The sequence below is a fragment of the Erinaceus europaeus genome, chromosome 2 (genome assembly GCF_950295315.1).
Source record: "Erinaceus europaeus chromosome 2, mEriEur2.1, whole genome shotgun sequence".
Taxonomy (NCBI): Eukaryota; Metazoa; Chordata; class Mammalia; order Eulipotyphla; family Erinaceidae; genus Erinaceus; species Erinaceus europaeus.
In genome coordinates, this window is record NC_080163.1 from 193,743,800 (window position 1) to 193,768,816 (window position 25,017).

General features: G+C 41.2%; 1 protein-coding gene and 1 pseudogene across 1 annotated transcript in view; one reads left to right on the forward strand and one right to left on the reverse strand.

Annotated features, from left to right (window-relative positions):
- Nucleotides 1-8,502, forward strand: part of NDNF (neuron derived neurotrophic factor) — a 45,725-nt gene extending 37,223 nt beyond the window's left edge. The window contains exon 4 of the mRNA XM_060186085.1: nt 1,923-8,502. Within this exon, the coding sequence (XP_060042068.1) occupies nt 1,923-3,316 (1,394 nt within the window). The 3' untranslated portion in view covers nt 3,317-8,502. The remainder of the gene's footprint in view (nt 1-1,922) is intronic.
- Nucleotides 8,503-24,359: 15,857 nt separating this feature from the next.
- Nucleotides 24,360-24,575, reverse strand: LOC107523007 (ATP synthase subunit e, mitochondrial-like; annotated as a pseudogene).
- Nucleotides 24,576-25,017: the final 442 nt, after the last annotated feature.

The following is a 25,017-nucleotide window of genomic DNA, read 5'->3' on the forward strand; positions in this document are numbered from 1 at the left end:
GCTCATCAAAACCCATATAATATTCCACTCCACTGTCACTTCAATAAAATTGTCTTTAGAAAGTGTTGAAAAGACAATGCAGATGATAAAAAGCAAATCATAGAGACAAGGAAATGGATAAGCAGAGTCTGCAAGAGGCCCTGGAGCTATGATGCTCTTTTTAAAAAAATTATTATTAGTGATTTAATGATGATTGACAAGATTATGAGATAAGAGGGACATAGTTCTTACCACCAGAACTCCATATCCCATCCCTTCCATTGGAAGCTTCCCTATTCCTTATCCCTATGGGATCCTGGACCTGGGATCATTATGGGGTGCAGAAGGTGGAAGGTCTGGCTTCTATAATTGCTTCCCTGCTGAACATGAGTGTCGGCAGGTCGATCCATACTCCCAACCTGTTTCTATCTTTCCCTAGTGGGGTAGGGCTCTGGGTAGGGCATCACAGCCATGTGCTGAGAAGAGGTACATGCAATGACAGGGGATCCTTTAGCTAGGATCACAGGGGAAGTGCACTTGAGGTGCATTGAGACCAAGAGAAAAGATGAATAGCTGTGTGATGATTGTATTCATCTCCTGGCCTGGGGATTGGAAATTCCACACAGCTCATTCTCAGTCTGAAGTGATAAGCTCGAAAGACTGGCTCCTTCCCATCTTTGTCTCCTCAGTTGGTGACTACACACTATTCTCTAAACGATATTCAGTACAGACAGGATATCTGTGGACAAAAGCGGACAAAATTAATATGACTTTAGTTCTTTCCCCCATATTATTCCCGAGCACATGTCCCATACATTAACCATCAAGTACTATCAATGGTGCTTGCTTCATGGTCTCTATTTTAATGATATTGTCCAGTCCCTTCTCTTAAAAGTGAAATTTGTGAAATAACTGGCCAGCAAAATGCAAAACTGAAAGAATTCTTTTAGGAAGTAGAGGGATAGTGGGGATTCCTCTATGAAAACTTTACAGTCTGTGACTTATAAATTCTACTACTTAGGACCTATACTGAGGAAATTAAACTTCAGTAATGCCTTACACACACATAAGGATCTGATTTATAATGACCAAAAATTGACCCACAGTATTATTTTGTTGGTATAGAAAACAGTACTCAAAAATAGAGACTCACTAGAGACATATATATGTATGCAAATAAATAATATTTTACAGGAAGAAAAACTGAAAGTAAATAGTATCCATTTTAGGAAAAGATGTAGAAGACAAAAGTAAATGAAAATAAACCAAAATATGAATAAAAAATTGTCTCTGAATCATGGATTAAATGAGTTTTTTAAAAAACTAATTATTTTTCTCTATTGCTCAATTTTCTTCTGGGAACTTCTATTATTCTTTTTTCAAGATTTGTTTGTATTTATTGTATATGTGAGACTTCCTCATGAGGTAAAGAAAGGGAGGGCGCAGTGACACACCAGTAAGCACACACATGGTACTAAGTGCAAGGAATCATTCAAGGATTTGGATTTGAGTCCCCACTCCCCACCTGCAGGGAGGACACTTCACAAATGGTGAAGCAGGTGTCTCTTGACCTCTCTATCTCCCCCTCCTCTTTCAATTTTTCTATATCCTAGCTAATAAAATGGAAAAAAATGGCTGCCAGGAGCAGTGGATTCTTAGTGCCAGCACTGAGCCCCAGTAATAACCCTGGAGGGAGAAAAAAAAAAAGAGAAAGGAAAAGAGAGAGAGAGAGAGAGAGAGATATCGTCCAGAGCACCACTCGGGTATATGATGTGTGCCTGGGATTGAACTGGCGAGCTTGAGCATTCAAGGTTGATGCTCTACCATTTGAGCTATTTGCACAGCTGCAGGAACTTTTATTATTATAATGGAGACAAAGCATGATCCAGGTACAAGAAAATGGTGGAAAGTGATAGCACACATGTTTCTCTTGGACCTTCTAGGTGACCCAGAGCCTTTGGAACAGCAGAAGCAGCAGATCATCAGTGAAGAAGGTACAGAGCTATTCTCCTACAAGGGCAATGATGTGGAATATTTCATCTCTTCCAGCTCCCCATCTGGTTTATACCAGTTGGAGCTTCTCTCAACAGAGAAAGACACACATTTCAAAATCTACGCCACCACCACTCCTGAGTCAGACCAGCCCTATCCTGAACTGCCTTATGACCCTAGAGTAGATGTCATCTCTCTGGGACGCACCACAGTCACTTTGGCTTGGAAACCAAGTCCCATGGCCTCTTTGCTGAAACAGCCCATTCAGTACTGCCTGGTCATCAACAAGGAGCACAATTTCAAGAGTCTGTGTGCCGTGGAAGCAAAGCTGAGTGCCGACGATGCTTTTATGCTGGCTCCCAAGCCTGGTCTGGACTTTAGCCCCTTCGACTTTGCCCACTTTGGATTTCCCTCAGATAATCTGGGGAAAGAGCGTAGCTTCCTAGCAAAGCCTCCTCCTAAATTTGGGCGGCATGTCTACTCAAGGCCCAGGGTAGACATTCAGAAAATCTGCATCGGGAACAAGAACATCTTTACCGTCTCGGAACTGAAGCCGGACACACAGTACTACTTCGATGTCTTTGTGGTCAACATCAATAGCAATATGAGCACTGCCTATGTGGGCACCTTTGCCAGGACCAAGGAAGAGGCAAAACAGAAGACAGTTGAGCTCAAAGATGGGAAAGTCACAGATGTCTTTGTGAAAAGGAAGGGGGTGAAGTTTCTCCACTTTGCCCCAGTTTCTTCTCATCAGAAAGTCACCTTCTTTATTCACTCTTGCCTGGACACGGTGCAAATCCAAGTGAGAAGAGACGGGAAACTTCTCCTATCTCAGAATGTAGAAGGCATTCGGCAGTTCCAGCTCCGAGGGAAACCTAAAGCAAAATACCTCATCCGCCTGAAAGGCAACAAAAAAGGAGCATCCATGTTGAAAATTCTTACCACCACGAGGCCCAGTAAGCAGTCCTTCCCCTCACTCCCCGAAGACACAAGAATCAAAACCTTTGACAAGCTCCGTACCTGTTCCTCAGTCACTGTGGCATGGCTTGGCACTCAGGAAAGGAACAAGTTTTGCATCTACAAAAAGGAAGTGGACAGCAATTACAATGAAGACCAGAAGAAAAGAGAACTAAACCAGTGCCTGGGACCTGATACAAGAAAGAAATCAGAAAAGGTCCTCTGTAAGTATTTCCACAGTCAGAACCTACAGAAGGCTGTGACCACAGAGACCATCAGAGGCCTCCAGCCTGGAAAATCCTACCTGCTGGATGTTTATGTCATAGGACATGGAGGGCACTCTGTGAAGTACCAGAGTAAAGTGGTGAAAACCCGGAAGTTCTGTTAGTTTCCTGGCTTAGAGTTATGGCTGCCACTGGACTTCAGGACGGACACTGGATCCCTTTAATTGTAAACTGACTGCTCCCACATCTAAGACAAGTTGTTAGCTGGACTCATACCCTGAAAAAGAAGGCCATCAGCTTGTGTATATTGATGTGTAAATGAGTAATTGTTGGAGGAGATTTGTTCTCCTGTGCCTCAGTGATACCTAATTTGTGTCTGATGCCTGTTGTTGTTAATGGTAGAGGATATCTTGAAGGAACTGCTGTCCCTTGCTTTGACCACTGCATGAACTGCTTCTAAATTATTTTATTACCTAGAAATTTAAAATATGCCATTCATTGCACATACCCACAAATACAAATCATTCTTCTCTATAGATGCTAGAATATATATAAATATATATATATAAATTATTTTATAAAGTCTCATTTTAAATGTCAGTGTTTCTATGATTGTAAACTATTCATTTCTTCTGTTAAAGCACAGATCCTAATCATAAGTATATGGAGTGGACAGCCCTCTAGTCAGTTATATTGCTATTGTAAATTTTTATCTGTTGAGTAATATGTCTAAATATTGTATGTATCTCATGTACAAAGTTGACATACATTATATTCATGTACATAAAATTAAAGATAATAGATTATATACTGATCATTTTCCCACACAGCTACGTTGGTTTATTTAATGTCTGTTCTGTGGGTCAAAACTGCACCTTTATGTAATGTGGCACTAGAATCATCCCCTTTCCCTCCCCATCGTTTTACGGCATGCTACATCTTTCTAAAGACAATTGTATTATGACAGTTGGTATTCTGACATTGAATAGGATCTAGCCCTTATGGGTGTTAAGCAAACTCTGATAAGCTTGTTTTAAAAGAATCGACAAGCCACACGCCCTATAGCTCAATAAATATTCAACAAAGTGTTCTAAGCAATATTCTATCTGTTTTAGAAGTAGGCATCTATTTTAAGTACACAAGTGAATGTTTCCAAGCATTTTCCATCTGCTTAAATTTCGGTGAAGTGATTATTTTAAACACATATGTCTGAAACAACATAGCCACCAACATGTAGGACTTTAGTTAGTAGTAAAAGAAATACAGAAGCTGCTGTTTTGGAACTTTAGCTGTCTCCTCCTTTGAACTTATTTTCACAAATATAAAAGGTAATTTTGGCATATAGTAAAACTTAGGCAAATATTTATACTATGCCATTTATCAAAGACTACACATTGTACAGTTCCAATTAGTTTCACTTCCAGGGGATCTGTACATGAAGGGTCATGAGAACATTGTGCCAGCATTCAGAAAAATCTCTGGTTGACAGTCCCCTATGCTCTGTGGCCTATTATCTCTCATGTTCCTCTTTCTCATTTATAAAATTAAGTGGGGGTGGATTTGGATAGGACAACATCGTAAGATACCTGATATTAGTCAGAAGGGAGTGTCTAGTGTAGACTTCTGACTCTCGGCTACAGAGTGCTTCTGTGACTACAAGCAGGTACAGGCATAATTCTCTAGCTATACAGGTCATTACCTCTCCCATAAGGTGGCATGCACAAAGAGCTTTGCCGGGGAGTATAGAATTCCCTGACTGAGACAAGGTAATGGGTGGGGCTTGTAAAAGTTGCTCCTATTCAAAAATATACCAACCAATTCCTTGCTGTTAATATATAAGTATAAATTTGATCAGATTAACACAAAACAGTGAAATATATAAATTTTTAAAAGTATTTTTCACTACTTTTTTTTTTCTTTCTGGAGGGGGACATACACACACACACACACACACACACACACAGTGCCAATCAGTTCTGGCTTGTGGTGCTGGGGATTGAACCTGGGACCTCAGAGCCTCAGACATGAGAGTCTTTGCATAGTCATTATGCCATCTCCCTAACCCTGCACTGTGGTCTTATGTATGTACTATCCCACTGTTCCCAGGATGACTGTTTTTATTCCTTTTATTTCAGACTGATAGAAGAGAGGAAGGGAGGGATCCTATAGCACCACTCCACCGTTCATGGAGCTGCCTCCAGCATTGTGGTGCTACCATGTAGTGTCAGGGATGGAACCCAGGGCCTCATACATGGTAAGGCACATTCTCTATCAGGTAAACACTAGTTCCTGGCCCTAATTCTTAATTTTTAATAATAATAATAATAATAAATACCCAATGGCTACATAACCAAGTAGTTTAGAAGGCAAGTATGAAATTGAAAGCACCCTGGAAATGGTATATCCTAAATTATAAGGCAGTGGTTTTAGAAGGAAAATCTCCTTTGTCCAGTTACTCACATGTATCGCTATAGAGAGACATACTAAACAGGACCACGGTGAATCAGAATCACTGCAGCTTCTGAAGGTGAAGGATTTAACTTCCAGATGTTGCTAACTGTCTGGGAAAGAGACCAAGTCAACATAGCCAAGCTTTTACTCTTCAGCTAGCATCAATGGTGGTTTCTGCAAAGTCTGGCTAGATAGGAGAATTCTTTTATGGCCCCAGTGAAATTTGCCATTTGAAAACTATAGGAAAATTAAAACCCTATACCACTTCCATCACTCGTAAAAAAAAAGAGGAAAAACCTATCAAAAGTAAAGCCCTAGTTTACTTATGTATTTAGAGTTTAGGAGCATTCAGGTATTCTGGGAAAAAGAAGAAAAATTCACTCTTCTTCCACAAAAGTATTAGAACATAGTTAATATGGAAACACCATCTTGCATCCATTAAGCTCCAAGATAACCATTTTGTTAGTAGGCCATTAAGAATCAAGGATAGTGAGGACTTGTGACTTAGTTCAAGTTTGCTATCTTTGCTTTTCTCATTAGAAAAAAGAAAAAGAAAAAGGAATTGAAAACTGAGAAGTAAGATTTTAAGTTTTCATAAACAAAACATTTAAGTGTAGGACTACCTTGTCTTTCAAAAATTCTTACATAACAAAATTACCAACTCTTAGAAGAAAAAAAAAAGTTATTTGTGGACCATTTTTCTAAAGAAAACTTCTACTTGTAATTTCAAAGCAACTTATTCTTAAGGTCCTTTTCAGAATGTATACATAGTCTAAGTCTGGTAACTTCATACTTATAACGAAAAAAAATAGTTATTTTGCTATTCTTAGAGGGAAAATTATCTAACCTTGTTTTGCATGTACACACAGCTGAACTGAGGCTGTCAAAGCATTAGTTAGTTACTTTCATGATAATGCTTGTACATGTTACAATTTAAAAATACTCATAACACATAAGGTGCTTTCATAGGTTAATTTGTATTGGTTAAGTCTGGATTAATTTTTAAACATACATTCAAATAATGGAAATAGATATTTCTTAGTCAATACATTGGAAAATATAATTGTGTATGCTAAGAACTCAAAATAAGTTATTTTAATTAAAAATTTTTCATAGATGAACTTTAGATGTTGTAATCAGTATAGTGATATAATGGTTCTTAATTGTTTTTTTTTTTTAATTTTTTTTTTTAATATTTTATTTTTATTTATTTATTCCCTTTTGTTGCCCTTGTTGTTTTATTGTTGTAGTTGTTATTGTTGTTGTCATCGTTGTTGGATAGGACAGAGAGAAATGGAGAGAGGAGGGGAAGACAGGAGGAGAGAAAGATAGACACCTGCAGACCTGCTTCACCGCCTGTGAAGCGACTCCCCTGCAGGTGGGCAGCCGGGGTTTGAACCAGGATCCTTATGCCGGTCCTTGTGCTTTGCGCCACCTGCGCTTAACCCGCTGCGCTACAGCCCGACTCCCCCTTAATTGTTTTTGATTAACAGTCATCTTCCATGAAAACACACACACACACACACACACACACACACACACACTTTTGCATATAATTCCAGGGGATTTATGTATGTAAAAAATAATCAGAATCTTTTCCAATATTTTACCCTTTCCAATACTTTCTACCCTCTTAATGTTAATCTAGCCATACTGCTTAATTAAAAAAAATATTTATGTACACAAGAGAGAAAGAAGAGAGAGATCCAGAATAGCATTCTAACATAAGCAATGCTGGGGATTGAACTTGAGACCCCACGCCTTTCAGTCCAAATCTCTAACTACAGGAAAAGGGAAGACAGTTATGTTTTGTTTGTTTGTTTCTCAATATAGCCTTTCTAGATAGAGACATCACAAACAATGAGTCAGATATAGATGACTTCAATTAAGGTTTTGTGCTCTGTCTTATACTGGAAAATTTGACCCTAGTCACCATCCTGTCTATTAAAGTTGAAGTCTACTGATAGATATTCTAGTTTCCTGGGAATGGTCGATTCTGAATCTGGAGAAAAAAACAACTCTCATCTTTATTTATTTACATTTGTCTTTCTCAGTCTTTGAGAAACAAACTTAGTCATCAACGTTTAGATGTGAGATTACTTAGGATGGCTTTTCTTATCCACCCTCTCACTGAGATTTCAAAGGGTCCTTGAAAGTACCAAAGAAACTGTTATTATCACAGAGAAATAATTGGCTTGAGGGTTCAATAGTTTAAGGCTGGGTTACAAGATATCTTCTCATTATCTAGATGCTAAAAGAATGAAGGAGAATAGAACTGAGAGAGATGTTGAGTTCTAGGTAGAGATCTGTTAAAAAAACTAAAATGAATGCAACTGCCCTCCCATTTACTACCCAGGAGACTTTCAGGAAAGTATAAAGTGTTCTTGAAACTTCCTTGAAATGCAGAGTCCAGAGATTTTTTTTTTTTTTTTAAGTCTGAAATACTTCCTGCAGTCTCCAAGATGTGGACATATCTTGTGATTTCACAATTTTAACTTATGACTTAGCCATGGGTTTAAAATACTATAGAATTCCTGAAGTATAATTTCACACCAGCCATATCCACCACCAAAATTTGAATGTGTCACCCCACAATCAAAAAAAGACTCCTCTACCTGTTCTTCCTACCCTCAAAGCTAGAGCATCTCAAAGAATTTTGTTGGCCTGAGTTTTGAATTGACACAAAACTAAAAAGCAGAGAAGTCAGAGAAGATTGGTTATCATTATGGGTGGTGAGAACCAGATGAAACAATCTAGGAAAAGCTAACTGTCCTATAACTAAGAGATGTGATGACTATATTATTTTGTTTTGGAGCCCAAAATTATGACCAGAAACTGATGAGTTTTGAATAGCAGTTTCAAAATCTTTCTTTTTTATTTTAATTAATTAATTTTTTAAGAGCTAGAGAGACAGCTCAGCTCTGGCATCTGATGGTGCCAGGGATTGAACCTGGACCACTGGGGCCTCAAGCATGAAAGTCTGGTATGATACCTGGCCCTCCAAACATTTCTGAGCTTCCATTTTTGCGTGTAAATCCCTGTCAAGATTAGTATCCAATCAAACTGTCATGATTTAGAAATAAGCAACTATCTATTTCTTGTCTATAATTCTTGTCTATAATTCTTGTCTGTAATTCTTCCAAGTTGTATAAATAGGGCAGCACTGGGCAATATAAACAGTTATTTTAAGATAGACTTGACAAGACCTCAAAATGTCCATATTTAATTATAACTGACAGAGCTGAGCTTCTGAGAAAAAGAAGATTTCTAGTAAACTGAGCCAAGTACATTAATACATAGCAAGATTAAAGGTCCGACTATTCCAGCTCATCCCTCCCTAGAAAATGAACACAAAAGTATGAGTTAAGATTAACATATTAGTTACCTTTACTCATACAGACTGGAAATTTTACACAAATGCCAGGTTGGCAGGAAACTTTTAGAAGTAAGATATTCCCCAGAAGGGTCACAGACATGCCTCTTGGGTCTCTATATATGACCCGTTTTATGTTCTGTTGGTTCACATGGCTAGAACAAGCCTGCCACCCAACCGTCTAACAGTTACAGCAGCTCTAGTGCTAAGTGAGCAATTTGTTCAGAGCAATGGGTAGTTGACACAGACCTGGCCCATTTCCAATGACTGGATTTCCATGTATCGTAGCTGTCCCAGTAGCCTCACTTAGTGTCTCCTGCTGCTTTTGCTAAGGATAGTCACAGCTTGACTTGAGACAAGGGAGAGAGACCAAAAAAAAAAAATTATACATACTTTTCTTTCTTTCTTTTTTTTTTTTTTTTTAGCTAACCAAGTAAAATCTAACCACCTTATTATGGTAAAATGAAAAGTTGTTTTAAAAAGCATGCTCTTAGAAGAAATAACAGACTCTTCTGGCCAGTTATGTTAAAGTGGCAGTATTGAATATCTCCTTCCTGTCGAAGGAAGTTTGCCATTCTTTCTCCAATAAAGAGGCCAAGACCTAAATTAATGGTGCTGAATTTTCCTTTTTCCCAGCAGCCCTTGGTTATTAGCTCTCTGGGGTTTGCTATCCATGTTCATCAGCTGTAGGGAAGAAAAAAAAAAGAGGGTAGAGGTATGAAAGCCGGTTGAGAATCAGCATTTCTATCTCAGTGATCTGCATTCTGTGTGGGCTTCCCTGGCTGAAGAAAGCGAGCTAGGCTTCAAAGAGCAAAAGTGACGTCTCAACACCACCCATCAGCCCCCTGGCCAATTCCACGGGCAGTCATTCCCCAAGGCTTGAGTTGAAATGGGCAGATAAATAGTCGAGGTTTGGGGGCTTTGGTGCCAAAGCACACAAAAATCCTTATGTTCTGTTGTGGAAGTCTTGGAAGAACAGAACTTCTGTTTTTAACATCTCTGAGGACTGCAACCCATTGGAAGACTGCTTACTACCTTTCATAAAAGTCACTCCTATTTTAAAGGTCTCTTGGCAGCTTACCTATATTAAAAGAGGAAAAGGACCCTTTTTGATTCCACCGAGTGTTTGCTTTTCTACTAAAGTCATGCTAAGAAGAGAAAGAACCGCAGCAGACAGACAGTAGAAATATGACTTTGGGTGTGTGGATATATATATATATATATGGACTGCTGTGTCCTCATTTGAAAAATGAGAAGGGTAATGATCTCAAAGATTCCTTTTGGAAAGTAACAACTCCTAAGCACATACTGAGTGTGCTGCATGCGAAACACCATTAATTACCCCTCTCAACAACCCAAGATGAATATCGTTTTCTCACTAAACAGACAAGAAATCCAGCAAACAAACAATTGAGCTTCTGTGCTGAAAGACACAGAGTGGATGCAATGCAAACCTGCCTGACTGCAAATATCCTCATCTCCACTTCCACTAGTGTGACTGGAAGCCTCAGTGCTCACCTGCCAAGTAGAATGTCACCAGCATGACAAATGGGTTGATAAAAATGGCAGAAACTCAAAATACATTCAAAGCCAGGTCTAGACACTTATAAACTAATTGTGTTTGACATGGACAAACACAGTGAGCAAGAAGAGAAGTAACTTTTGACCACCTAGTACTTTTACATTTGAATGGTGTCTTATGCTAAACCGCTTCAACTGATCTTGGAATTTGCCTGTGAACCTACTTGTGTAGAATGCGCTGTAATGTTTACATATGATAGAATGTGTCTGTAATAGGATACCCACAAACCTTTACATAATAATAATAAAGAGCTTTCTATGGTTGCTTTTTTGTACACAGTGCCTTCTTTTGTTAACAATGAGTTCTTCAATAGTTTAATAGACTCTTGTTACATGTCAGACTCTAAGGTGAGAGTTGTATTCTGAGCTGAGGCATTAGGCATTTAACTTATCTGACCTACCCTAGGAGGTGGATAGGGTGGTGGCCTACATTGTACTGACTAAAAAGTAAAGTCAGGTCTGGCAAGACAGCTCACCTGGATAGTGTGCCTGCTTCATCATGTCTGTGTCCCAGGTTCAAATCTGGCCCCCACTGCACTGGAGGAAGCTTCAGTGCAATTATTTTTTATTATCATTATTATCATTATTTATTGGGATTAATGGTTTATAGCTGACAGTAAATACAGTAGTTGGTACATGTGTAACATTTCTTAGTTTTCTGCATAACACTCTAACCCCCCTACCTAGGGCCTCCTCCACCATCATGTTCCAGGACCTGAACCCCACCTCCTGCTCCCAGGACCCCCTTTACTTTGGTGCAACACACCAAATCCAGTGCACTTTTATGTTATCTTTCCCTACAATTCTCTTTCTATCTGAAAAATTCAGCCTGGAGGCTTGAAGTGCTGGCAGTGACAAAAAGGAAAGGAAAAAAAATAATAATAAAAGGAAGATTAGAGATAGTAAAGAGCTTCCCAATATACACACCTATAAGGGAAACTGCAGTGTCCAATTCAGAGTTACCACAGGGGCTGGGAGATAACTCCCCCAGGAGAGTGCAGGCCTTACCTTGCACAGGGACCCAGGTTTGATCCCCAGGAGAAGCTCCAGGGACAGTAGAGCATTCTATGGTCTCTCTCCCTCTCTTGGACTTTACAAGTCAAGTGCTGATGTATAACCTCCCAGGACTTCTCAGCCTCTGTCTGTATCTGACTGTCCAAAGAGAATGCAAAGAGAATGGTAGGACCCCGCCCCAGCAATGCGTAGTTAGTTAATCAATATTCAGGGCTATAGGAAAAAGCCACACTGTGAAAGATAATTCTCCTCCCCTGCTTTAGACTGGATCCTCTGACTCTATTTTGCGTGGTGCGTGCGTGCGCGCACATGCGCGCACACACAAACACACACGCGCGCGCGCGCACACACACACACAAACACACACGTGCGCGCGCGCACACACACACACACACACACACACACACACACACACGAACTTCTGCTTACTCTACCCAGAACTTGCTTTGTTATTAAGATACACTTTGCTTCTTTTTAAATGTTTATTTATTGTATTGTTACTTGTTTTTTAGACTTAACCACCTACAAAAGCTCTTCTTCCCTCTCTCCCTCCACCCTCCCTTCTTTCTATCTTTCTTTCTTTCTTCTTCCTTCTTCCTTCTTTCTCTCTTTCTACCAGAGCTCTGCTCAACTCTGGCTTCTTACAGTACTAGGGACTTTTTTCAGGCCTTTTTGACATAGGTCTTTCGATAGAGGTCATTTCAGGCCTTTTCTCCCAGGTGTGAGGTGATATCTAATTGTTGCTTTGATTTGCCTTTCCCTGATAGTAGTTCACAGTGAACATTTTGCTCATGTACCTTGTTGACCATCTCTTTGTCTTCTTTGGTGAAGAAATAGAAAATATTTTCAGTGTCCCAAATGGTTTCATTTATGGAAGAATGAGAGAAGGCATTCAATTCTTTATAAGCAGTTTCAATCATTAAGATAGATGTTTGGGGCAGATAGCCCACCTAAAGGGGCCGGGCAGTGGCACACTCAGTTGAGAGCACACATTATACTATGAGCAAGGACCTGGGTTTGAGTCCCCACCTGCATGAGGGGACACTTCACAAACAGTGAAGCAGGTCTGTAGCTGCCCCTCTTTCTGTCTCCCTATCTACTCCTTCTCTCTCATTTCCTCTCTATCCTAGCCAATAAAGTAGAAAGGAAAATAAAAAGGAAAAACTGGCAGCCGGGAACAGTGAATTCAGAGTGCCAGCACTGAGCCAAGAAAAAAAAAGAACTAAATTAGCACAAGCTTATGCAGCTGGCTCAAGGGGTAGAACAATGGACTCTCAGGCCTGAGGTCCCCAACCTGAGTCCTGACACTGCATGTAGTAGAGGACTGCTCTGGCTTCTCTCTCTCTCTCTCTCTCTCTCTCTCATTCTTTCTCTGTCTTTCTCCTTATACTTCATGTGGAACTCTGTCATATATAGTAAATAAAAATGATATTATCTTAAGAAAATAACATGAGACTTGGTGGTGATTCACTGGATAGAAAGCACACATGACCATGCTCAAGGATCCAGGTTCGAACCCCTGACCCCCACCTGCAGGCAGGGGAAAAGCTTCACCAACAGTGAAGTCCTCTCAGTGTTTCTCTTTGCTACCTCTCTCTCCTTTACCCTCTACCCAAAAATAAATCATAAATTATATGTATCTTTAAATAAGACAAGCTCAAAATCAGACATACTTAAATTCCACTACTAACTCCTTCCTCTGTAGAGGTCAAGCTGCTCAGCTAAGAAAACAAGACTCAGAAAGTTCCAGCAAGTTGCCTGAATCTTTTTTTTTTAATTATTTCTTTATTGGGGAATTAATTTTTTACATTAGACAGTAAATACAATAATTTGTACATGCATAACATTTCCCAGTTTTCCATATAGCAGTACAACCCCCACTAGGTCCTCTGTCATCCTTTTTAGACCTGTATTCCCCCCACCCCTACACACCCCAGAGTCTTTTACTTTGGTGCAATATGCCAATTCCAGTTCAGGTTCTACTTGTGTTTTCTCTTCTGATCTTGTTTTTAAGTTGCCTGAATCTTAACAGCTGAGTTTCCAACTCAAGTCTGACTCTAAAGCACACCATTTTCTCATTTCCCTAAACTGTTTTCCTGAGTAACTGCTTCTCCTGACAGACTGGCAGTGTCTGAAATTGAAGAGGAAAATAAAGTTCATTTAAAATAAGTATTGAACCAAAGTAAAGGACTCTTGAGCAGAGAGGAGTGTTCAGGTCCTGAAACATGATGGTGGAGGAGGATCTAGGTGGAGGGTTAGAGTGTTATGTGGAAAACTGAGAAATGTTACACATACGCCAACTACTATATTTTACTGTTAACTATAAACCATTATTCCCCCCAATAAAGAAAAAATATTATACAGGACATGGACAGAAATTTCACCTAAGGAGAGATCCTTCCAGAGGGTTGACAGATATATGAGAAGGTGCTCAATGTCACTGATCAGAGAAATTCAAGTAAAGACAACAATGAGATACCACTTTACACCTATGAGAATGTCATACATCAGAAAGGACAGAAATGACAAATATTGGAGAGGATGTGGATAAAAATGGATATGTGTAATGCTGGTGGGAGTGCAAAATAGTCCAACCATTGTGGAAAGCAATTTAGAGACTTATTGACAACGTAGGAATGGACCTATCCTACAACTCTACAGTTCTTCTCCTGGGAATTTACCCAAAAGAAACAGAAACACCTCTCAGTAAGAGATCTGTCTATACCTATGTTCATAGTAGCACAGTATGTAATTGCCATGACTTGAAGACAACCCAGATGTGCAATATCAGATGAGTGGCTAAAAAAAAAAAAAAGGTATATATACAGGATGGAATACTGATCAGCTGTTAAAAATGAAAAATTTTTTCCTCTGCATCCTCTTGGATGAAACTTGAAGACATCATGTTGAGTGAGATAAGCCAGAAGGAGAAGGACGAATACGAAATGATCTCACTTATTAGCGGGATTTAATAAAATAGGGACAGGGAGAAGAGCACAAAATGAAACATGGACTGGACATGATGTATTGCACCAAAACAAAGGACTGTGGGTGGGAACAGGAGGGAGGAGAGGAAGAAAATGTTGGGGACCTGGTATATAATGGAATTGTATCCATATGTCAATGACTCCACTGTAAAGTTTTAAGCCCCTCAATTAAAAAAAGCAAAAGTCTAGGGATGAAGCAGTAATTCCTACCTAGTCAAATACACAGGATACCATGCACAAGGACCAGGTTTAAGCTCCTGGTCCCCACCTGCAGGGGGAAAGCTTTGCAAGTGGTGAAGAAGTGCTGCACATGTCTCTCTGTGTCTCTCATTATCACCTCCTTCACTCTAGATTTCTAGCTTTCTCTATCCAATAAATAAAGATAATAAAAAATAAATAAATAAATAAGATATTCTGACAGGAGGCCCTAGAGGTGGTACAGTGGTGGAGTACTGTGCTTGTAAACTTGTAAGCATGAGGATCTGGATCCTAGCCCCAATGCTGAATATGCCAAAGTGATACTCTGGCCCCCTCTCCTCTTTCTCTCTCACGTTAATAAGCAAAATAATTTATATGATATAGTACAACTAGATGGTCACTAAGAGGACCTACCCTCTGACCTGACAGTGACCCTCCCAGGGAATGTATGCAAAGACCACAAAACCACCTATCTAAAGAGATTTATGCACACCTGTGTTCATAGCAGCATTTTTCCCCTTTTATAAGAACACTGCTCAACTCTGGCACGATGATGTGGGGGTTTGAACTTGGGACTTTAGAGTCTCAGGCATGATATACTGTTTTGTTATTATTTTTATTTATTTTCCCTTCTGTTGCCCTTGTTGTTTTTTCACTGTTGTTGTTGTTAATTGATGTCGTCATTGTTAGAATGGAGAGAAATAGACAGGGGGAGGAAGACAGAGAGGGGGAGAGAAAGGGAGACACCTGCAGACCTGCTCCACTGCCTGTGAAGCTACTCCCCTACAGGTGGGGACCTGGGGGCTCGAACCAGGATCCTTACGCAGGTCCTTGCGCTTTGCACCACGTTTGCTTAACCTGCTGTGCTACCACCCGACTCCCATGATATGCTTTTTGCATAACAGTTGTGTTATCTTCCCTTGCCCCCACAGCAGCACTATTCATAATATTGAAGACAACTTAGATGTCCAGTGACAGATGAATGGGTAAGAAAGGAGTGGTAGGGGTCAGGCGTTGGTATACCTGGTTAAGTGCACACATTACAGTGCACAAGGACCTAGATTCAAGTCCCTGGTCCCCACCTGCAGGGGGGAAAGCTTCACAAGTGATGAAGTAGAGGTGTAGGTGTCTCTGTCTCTCTCCCTCTCTCAGTTTATCTCCATCTTTATCCAATAATAAATGAATATAAGTAAAAATAAAATAAAGTTATGAGATACTATTCATTTATAAGAAATTAAATCTTCTTCTTTGTTACATCTTGGATGCAATTTGAAGGAATCACATTAAGAGAGACAAATTAGAAGAAAGGAGGACAAAAAATAGATTATGTGACTCATAGGTGGAACTTACGAATCAAAGAAAGAGAAAACACAGGAAGAAATTTAGACTAACCACTGCTTCTTGGATCAGACAGGAAGGGGTTGAGAAGGTGTTAGGGATCCCATCCAGGATGGTGGAAGAAAACTTCAGTAGGGTGAGGGTGTGCTGTGGAGACATGTATCATGGGCAGATAAGAAACTGTACTCATGGGAGTCTGGTGGTAGCACAGTGGGTTAAGCGCAAGTGGCACAAAGCGCAAGGACCACTGTAAGGATCCCGGCTGGAGACCCTGGCTGCTCCCTAGCCACAGGGGAGTCACTTCACAGGCAGTGAAGCAGGTCTGAAGGTGTCTGTCTTTCTCTCCTCCTCTCTGAATTCCCCTCCTCTCTCCATTTCTCTCTGTCCTATCCAACAACAAGGACATCAATAACTACAACAATAAAACAAGGGCAACGAAAGGGAATATATAAATATTTTTAAAATCTTTAAAAACAACAAGGACAACAAAAAAGAAATAAATAAATATTTTTTAAATCTTTTAAAAAATTAAAAAACTGTACTCATGTGACAACAACTTTCTTTTAAATTCTACCTCACCTTAAAATGATTTAAAATGAAAAATAAGGAACTATTACCTTCTTTTTAAAATTTTTATTAGTGATTTAATAATGATTAACACGACTGTAAGATAACAAGGGTACAATTTCACACAGTCCCCACCACCTGAGTTTCCTGTCCCATCCTCTCCATTGGAAGCTTCCCTATTCTTTATCCCTCTAGGAGTATGGATCAAAATTCTTTTGGGGGTGCAGAAGGTGGGAGGTCTGGCTTCTGTAATTGCTTCTCCACTGGACATGGGTGTTGGCAGGTCCATCCATACCCCCAGCCTGTTTCTATCTTTTCCTAGTGGGGCAGGGCTCTGGAGAGGTGGGGTTTCAGGAAACATTGGTGAAGGCATCTGCCCAGGGAACTCAGGATGGAATCATAGTAGCATCTGGAACTTGGTGGCTGAAAGGTAGTAAGATATAAAGCAGGACAAAGTGCTTAATAAACAGGAACCCAAAGGTAGGATAAAAGCAGATGAAACTAGGGGTCTTTGTGTGGGAAGAAGCTAGGAAGTCTACTTTAGGTATGTTCCAAGGGAAGACACCATCTTCCCAGATCCTACTTTTAGTCCACCTGCATGTTAGCTATCAGGGAACATACACAGTGCCTTCTGAGAGCCCAAAGTGAATGCCATCTTGCTTTTCAGATCTGAGAAAAGTTCACATGAGAGATTACTTTCCCATTCATTAGAGATAGCTAGATTCTGGACACTCACAGGAACCAGGTATCCAGGAGAAACCTGAGATCAGTACACTTAAACAAATTAAGGCTTAATGTTTCCCCTCATGTGTTGTTGTTGACTGCTTGGAAAGCCAGTATTTCCAGGCCATTTACTTTAAATTCATTCCACTCTGAGGAGGTGTTATTTTGCATGGCCAGCACTCCTGCCTTACCCCTGGCACAGCTGTTGATTTCTCTGTAATTAAAATCCTGAACGGGAGAGCAGGAAGCTGGTCTTTTACATCATTTTCTCATTAGCTTGGCTTTTTGTCCCAATTGGATCATTGTTTAGGCTTGTCACAGGGAAACTTTCACGAGGGGCCTTTGGCTCTGCAGTGTTGTTCTGCCAGAGCCAGGGGAATTTAAGACACCCAAACATCTCTTCTTTGTTTTTGTAATTGATCGGAGAAAGATGTCACAAACCAAAATAGCCTTTTAGGGTCTTGTTGCAGCTATGTGTATTCTTCAGTCAGGAAGCCTTGGTAAAGGCTAGAGACCAAGAAAACTTTTCATATGCCATGTCTGTGTTTTAAGGGCGGAAGCTGAGTGTTCTGCAAAGTATGGGATCTAAGAGCCAGCAACCAAGGAATGTGGAAACTCCCTTAGTACTGTTGACTTTCTTCCCCTGATGGTGAGCTTTGACCTCAGTTGCAGACTCAAAGGTACAACTCAAGACTGCACTGAAATCCTTAGGATTTTTATAATTTTTGACCCATGTTATGTCTCCCCCCAAAGGCAACTGGCCAGGTCTTATTCAGATGCCTACTTGTGAGTGTAGCCATTCAATAAATGTCTGTGTAAGCACCTTGGAGTTCTCATCTCTTGCAGAAGCTCACTTCTAACTCTGGCTGGATGTGCTCCATCCTGCTAAGCAGAGCAAAGAAAGCCGCTTCCTCTGATAATTCTGTTCTGCACTGACCTTTATCACCAAGGCATTCGGAGAGCCTGGTACCGGCCTTTCACATAGAGCTGGATTATACTGTGGAGCCATAAATAAACTCAAGGCTGCTGACACCACTGCGGACATCAGGATCAAAAGAGGAAATTGCACTGAAACTCAGCCTGATCTCAGATAAGAAAACCTTAGCCTTCTTTTTTTTTTTCCCCCCCTTCTGTTGACATGAGTTTAACTAAAGTTTCCTCTTACAGGGCCTTTGCCTACTTACAGACCAGGAGGGAGGGAGGCGGAGGTAAGCACAGCTAGCATGGATTTGGGGAAGCACATGTACTTGGAAACTGTAAAAAATTCAATGACTTCCTCCTGCCTCCATGGCAAAATCACGCAGAGAATTTATCACTTCGATAAAAGCAATTGTGTGTGTTAATAATATCCCGTGCACTGGGTGGCTGGCAACTTCCACAGTTTAAATGTATTCACCAAACATTTCACCCCACAAAGGGCCAACCGAAAGTGATTGTTTGCTATAGAGGGTGTGTGCCCCTCTTTGGGGGTCTGATTCATGCAATGCCTGGAACTGCTGTAACTCATTTCTTTAACACATACCTGTTCTAGAAGGTTGTGGAATGGTCCTGCTGGTTTGCTGAGTTATCAAAAGCGTTCTGTGACCCTCCACATTTTTGCAATATAGATAATGTGGACGCCTGGCATGGAGGGCTGTGAATCTGGGCTGCTGTGAAGCAGATGGCCTCCAAGGATGAGGAATGAACAATAGGCCTTGTCAACAGTTCAGAGCAGAGCGGAAACAGTCTCAACCTTCCACACCAAGTGATTTCTAGAAAGTTATAAAACCGCAGAGATAGGGACCACCATAGACGATTAATCTTTCAAGAGTGCTCCCAGCTAATCCTAGCAGACATCCTCAACTTAAAGCAAAGAAGATTGTCTCAGAGTGGGGAAGCACATGGTGCTGATCACACAGCCAGTTCCAGGAGCTGCGTTTTAATCCCACTCAAAGATCCTCTTCTTTGCTTTTTCATTTTTTTAAATTTATTTGTTGGCTAGAGACAGAGAAATCAAGAGGGAAGGGTGAGAGAGAGAGAAAAGGAGAGAGACCACAGATACCTACAGCACTGCAGCACTGCAGCTCTGCTTCATTGCTCCTGAAGCTTCCCTACTGCAGGTAAGAACTTGGGAGCTGGGAGTCGGGCAGTAGCCCAGCAGGTTAAGCACACGTGGTGCAAAGCACAAGGACCAGCATAAGGATCCTGGTTCAAGCCCCAGCTCCCCACCTGCAGACCTGCTTCACCACTTGTGAAGTGACCCCCCCCCCCTGCCTGCAGGTGGGGAGCCAGGGGCTCAAACCTGGATACTTAGCCAGTCCTTGCGCTTTGTGCACTTCACCTGCTCAACTACTGCCAGCCCCTAATCTTTTTTTTTTTATAACAACACTGCTTCACTGCTTGTGAAGCTTCCCCCCTGCAGGTAAAAATATTGGGGGGAATTGAACCTAGGTCCCTGTACCTGGTAATGTGTATGCTCAACCAGATGCGCCACCATAGGCCCCTCACTGCCACAATTTCAAAATCACTTAGCAACCTTTGCATGTGCAATGATTGAAACGCCATGCACATCCAACTTCAGGTTTCAGTTGTCATGTGAGAGATGTACATTTTTCCATGTTTCCAACTTGCAAATAACAGGGGTCATTAAAATAAAAACAGATAATCATAGAGCTTTGTTTTTAGCAACAGTGTTTATTGTTTTGCTTATAAAAACATTAAGAGGCAAAATGGGCCTATGAATCTGCTCTTCCTAGAGCTGCACTTTCAGACACTCCTGTCTAATCAAGGTCCATTGTCTTTAGGTAAACAAGCCCCAGAAATCAGCCTCCGTGATCCTTACTAACAAGTGTGTGGAAACTATGTCCCTGTTGTCCTCAGGCCTTTGGGTGGGACTTAAAGCACACTGCTAGTCAGAGCTGGAAGGTCGTGTGAACTGAGCATGCCAGAGTAGGCACAGAACCCTAAACACCTGTATCCCAACATCTCTTCAAGGAGGAACAAGTCACAGACAGGTACAAGACTGTGGCCTCTTAGGGTGGACACCGCTGTCTCCGGTTGAGAATGCAAGACACTGTCACAAGTGAACTCTTTTCAAGAAAAGTCAGGGACAGTGGGGACAGAGAAGGGAGCCATCACAGGGCTCTTTGGAGAGAGTGGGCTTCTTTCTAGGCTACAGAGAATGGAAATTGGAGCCAATTCATAGTCAGGAGGGCAATCTCAGAGTCTGACTGTTGGTGTTGGTTTGTCTTTTCCCCACCTTTGTCTACAGTACATTATTGGAGGATGTCCAGTAATAATAGTGGGTTAAATCCAACCCTTCAAAAATATTAATAGTGGATGGGGTGGTGATGCACCAAGTAGGGTGCACACATTACCATATGCAAGGACCTAGGTTCAAGACCAACTTCCCACCTGCAGGGGGAAAGCTTCATGAGTGGTGGAACAGTGCTACAGATGTCTCTCTTTCTCTTTCCTTCTCTATCTCCCACTCTCTTCTTAATTTTTGTCTGTCCTCTCAAATAAAAATAAATGAAAATTAAAAATAAGAAGGAAAAGAAGGAGGAAGAGAAGAAGAAGATGATGATGATGATTATGAAGAAGGAGGAGAAGAAGAAGGAGGAGAAGAAGAAAAAGAAGAAGAAGAAGGAGAAGGAGAAGAAGAAGAAGGAGATGATGATGATGCAGGAGGAGGAGGAGAAGAAGAAAAGAAGAAGAAGAGGAAGAGGAAGAAGAAGGAGGAGGAGAAGAAGAAGAGGGGGTCAGGTTGTGGCACATCTGGTTGAGCACACACATTACAGTGCTCAAGGACCCAGGTTCAAGCCCCTGGTCCCCACCTGCATGGGAAAGCTTCATGGGTGGTGAAGCAGAGCTGCAGGTATCTCCCTGTCTCTTTCCCTATCTCCCCCTTCCCTCTTGATTTTGGCTGTCTCTATCCAATAAATAAATAAATAAATATTTTTTTAAAAGAAGAAAGAAACTACAGTTTGGGCTGATTTCAAAATTAATTATAGAGGGGGCCTGAGGATAGCTCACTAAATAGAATGCATACTTTACTACCTGTTAAGATCTGGCTTTCACTCCCCTTACCACCACTGAGGAAGTTCCAGGAATAATGGAATGGTGCTGTGGTATCTCTTCTCTCTCTCTCCCTCTCTCTCTCTCTCTATCTCTCTCTGTGTGTGTGTGTGTCTCTCTCTCTCTCTGTGTCTCTCTCTCTCTTCTTCTTCTCTTTCCCCTATCTACTAAAAAGATACAACAACCACTGGGAGCACTAGAATCATGCAGGTACAGGGTCTCAGCTATGACCCTGCTAGCAAAAAAAAAAAAGATGAAAAGTTAAGTATAAGGGACCACAGAAGGGGCTCAGCATGCCTGAGGCCTTGGGTTCTAGCTGGACACCTTATAAACGGAAGACCTGTCCTCAGGTTTCTCTCTTTCTATGTCTCTCACACATATCTGCACACACACACAACTAAAATTTTCAAAACATTTAAAAGCAAGCATAAAAGCTTAAAATGCATAAAATCTCCTTCTCCTTTATCTCCTCTACCTCTTCCTCCTCCTCCTTCTTCTCTCTCTCTCTTTTGTATTGATAGCAAGGTTATCATTGGGCATTGTGTCTGCAGGATTCCACAACTTTTAGTGGCCTTTAAAAAAATTTTTTTTTGATGGAGACAGAAATTTAAAGGAATGAGCAGGTGGTGAGAGGCAGGAAGAGAAAGAAAGATACCTGCATCACTACTTTACCTCTGTGAAGCTTTCCCCTGAATATGGGAGCCAGGGGTTTGAACCCAGGTCCTGTGCATGGTGACATATGCACTCTCCTTTTATTAAGTATCATCATCATCAGTCATCACCAGGGTTCCACAACTCTGGGTTGACTTCATTAGATAGAGCAAGACAGAGAGAGAAGAATACACTAAAGCACTGAAGCTTCCCCTTGCATTGGAACACTTCCATGTGTTATAGTGGGTGCTGTAAACTATGTTGTGTACATGGCCAGCAAGCACCCTACCTGGTGAGCTATCTTCCTAACCCTCCCTTTTTTTTGCCCCTCCCCTTCTAAATGAAGATACTGATATAACCTGCAAGAAGGACATACAGGTGAACCCTGTTTCTCTGCTGTTTTTTTATATTATTATTATTAGGGATTTAATAATAATTGACAAGATTATGGGATAAGAAGGGCACAATTCCATCCACTTTTGTTCCCACCACCAGAATTCTGTGTCCCATTCCCTCCATCATAAGCTTCCCTATTTATCCGTCTGGGGGTGCAGAAGGTTTGAAGTCTGGCTTCTGTAATTGCTTCTCTGCTGGATATGGGTGTTGGCAGGTTGATTCATACACCCACCCTGTTTCCATCTTTCCCTTGGGGGAGGGTTCTGGAGTGATGGGGTTCCAGGACATATTGGTTAGGATGTCTGCCCATGGAAGTCAGGTTGGTGTTATGATAGCCTCTGCAGTTTGGTGGCTGAAAAGCATTACGACTCAGGTGGTAGCGCAGCGGGTTAAGTGCAGGTGGCGCAAAGCACAAGGTTGGGTGTAAGCATCCCGGTTTGAGCCCCTGCCTCCCCACCTGTGGGTGAGTCACTTCACAAGTGGTGAAGCAGATCTGCAGGTGTCTTTCTCTCCCCCTCTCTGTCTTCCCCTCCTCTCTTCATTTCTCTTTGTCCTATCTAACAACGACAACATCAATAACAACAACAATAACTACAATAATAAAACAAGGGCAACACAAAGGGAATAAATAAATATTAAAGAAAGATGTAAAAGCAGGACAAATTATTTAATAATCAGAAACCTAAAGTTAAGAGTATAGCAGATGATATTTGAAGTCTTCATGTTGGAAGAAGCTAGCAAGTCTATTTAAGTTGTTCTGTTCTTAAACACCATGCAGAGCTTGTTTGCTAGAAGGGAATCCTTGGGGTAACTAACAGTGGGTGTAACCTGGACCCATTGAGGGAAGGAGGGAGAGAGGAAACATTCAACTTAACAAGGACTCAACTACAGAGAACCTATTCCAAGGGGGTGGGGCAGAATAGTGCTGATGTCCTCAAACACTGCCACAATGATGATTTCATTTTTTACCATCCCTGGGGGCCCTGGGAATGCTTCATGGGAGATTACAAAAAGGGATCATATATTGAGGAGAGAGGTCTTCTGTATTGGAATGAGCCTTGAGCTGGTAGACCAAAACCCCAGAGTCAAAGTCCCAGTTAATCTGATTGGCTGGAAGGGAAAGTCATTTAGTCATTTCCAGGAGCTCCGTTTCCTCTGCAGGAAATGGAAGGACTGAATTAAAGCAGCTCTAGGGTTCCCTTTAATCATGTACTTCATAATGGCGCTGACGCCAGGCCCATTTACATGGGTGAGATCACAAGAGAATATTATTTGGTGAAAATGAAATGACAGATCAAGAAAAAGTAGCATGTTATGGACTCAGTGGTATTTCAACCAAGAGGATCTCATTCTAGCTGAAGTGTAATGAAACATTAATTAAGCAGAACTTAGAAATGCAGCTCAGGAGTACAAAAAATCCAACTTTCTTGATGATAAAAATGCTGACTAGGTATTTTATCCCCAAATTATTTTATTTTCAATTTTAAACAAGCAAACAAAAGAGATCCTCAGACTGACAAGATAGCTCACTTGGATAGTGTGCTGTTTACCATGTGCATGAGCTAAGATCGAACCCTGGCCCTAGTACATTAAAGGAAGCTTCTGTGATGTGCTCTCTTTCACTCACACACCCCCCCCCCACTCTGCCTCTAAGGAGAGAGAAGGGGGAGGGTGGAGGGCACTTGGATATTTAAAATATTTTAAGTTCAGTGTAAAGCCAAAGACAATTTATATTCCTATTACTCCTCACACTGTTAAACAATTTTTAAAACAAATTTATAAAGTACTTAGATGTCATACCTTTATTGCTTCTTCTTCTTCTTCTTTTAAACAACACAGAGCCTTATTTGTCCAGGCAAGCGGCAGGTGGGCTCACTTGAGTATGCTGTCATCACAGCCTTCTGCCAGCTCTCTCTTGATCCACTTCAGCTCATCCTGCTTCTTCTTCCCCTCTGCCACCACCCTCTGCTCCTCCTCTGCCCTGGGCTTCAGGTAGCTTTAATGCTTGGCTCTAGAGGCCATGCCGAGGAACAGGGCGGAGTAGCCGCCAAGCTTGATGAGTGGGGAGACCTGCGCCGGTGGAACCATCTTTAATGCTCCTTTTTTAAAATTTTTATTTATAAAAAGAAAACACTGACAAAAACCATAGGATAAGAGGGGTACAACTCCACACAGTTCCTACCACAAGAACTCTGTATCCTATCCTCTCCCCTGATAGCTTCCTATTCTTTATCCCTCTGGGAGTATGGACCTAGGACCATTGTGGGATGCAGAAAGTGGAAGGTCTGGCTTCTGTAATTGCTTCCCTGCTGAACATGGATGTTGGCAGGTTTATCCATACTCCCAGCCTGTCTCTCTCTTTCCTTAGGGGGTGCAGAGCTCTGGGGGAGCCAGGCTCCAGGACACATTGGGGGGGTTGTATGCCCAGGGAAGTCCAGCAGACATCATGGTAGCATCTGGAACCTGGTGGCTGAAAAAAGAGTTAAGATAAAAAGCTGAACAAAGTGTTGACAAATCATGAACCTAAAGG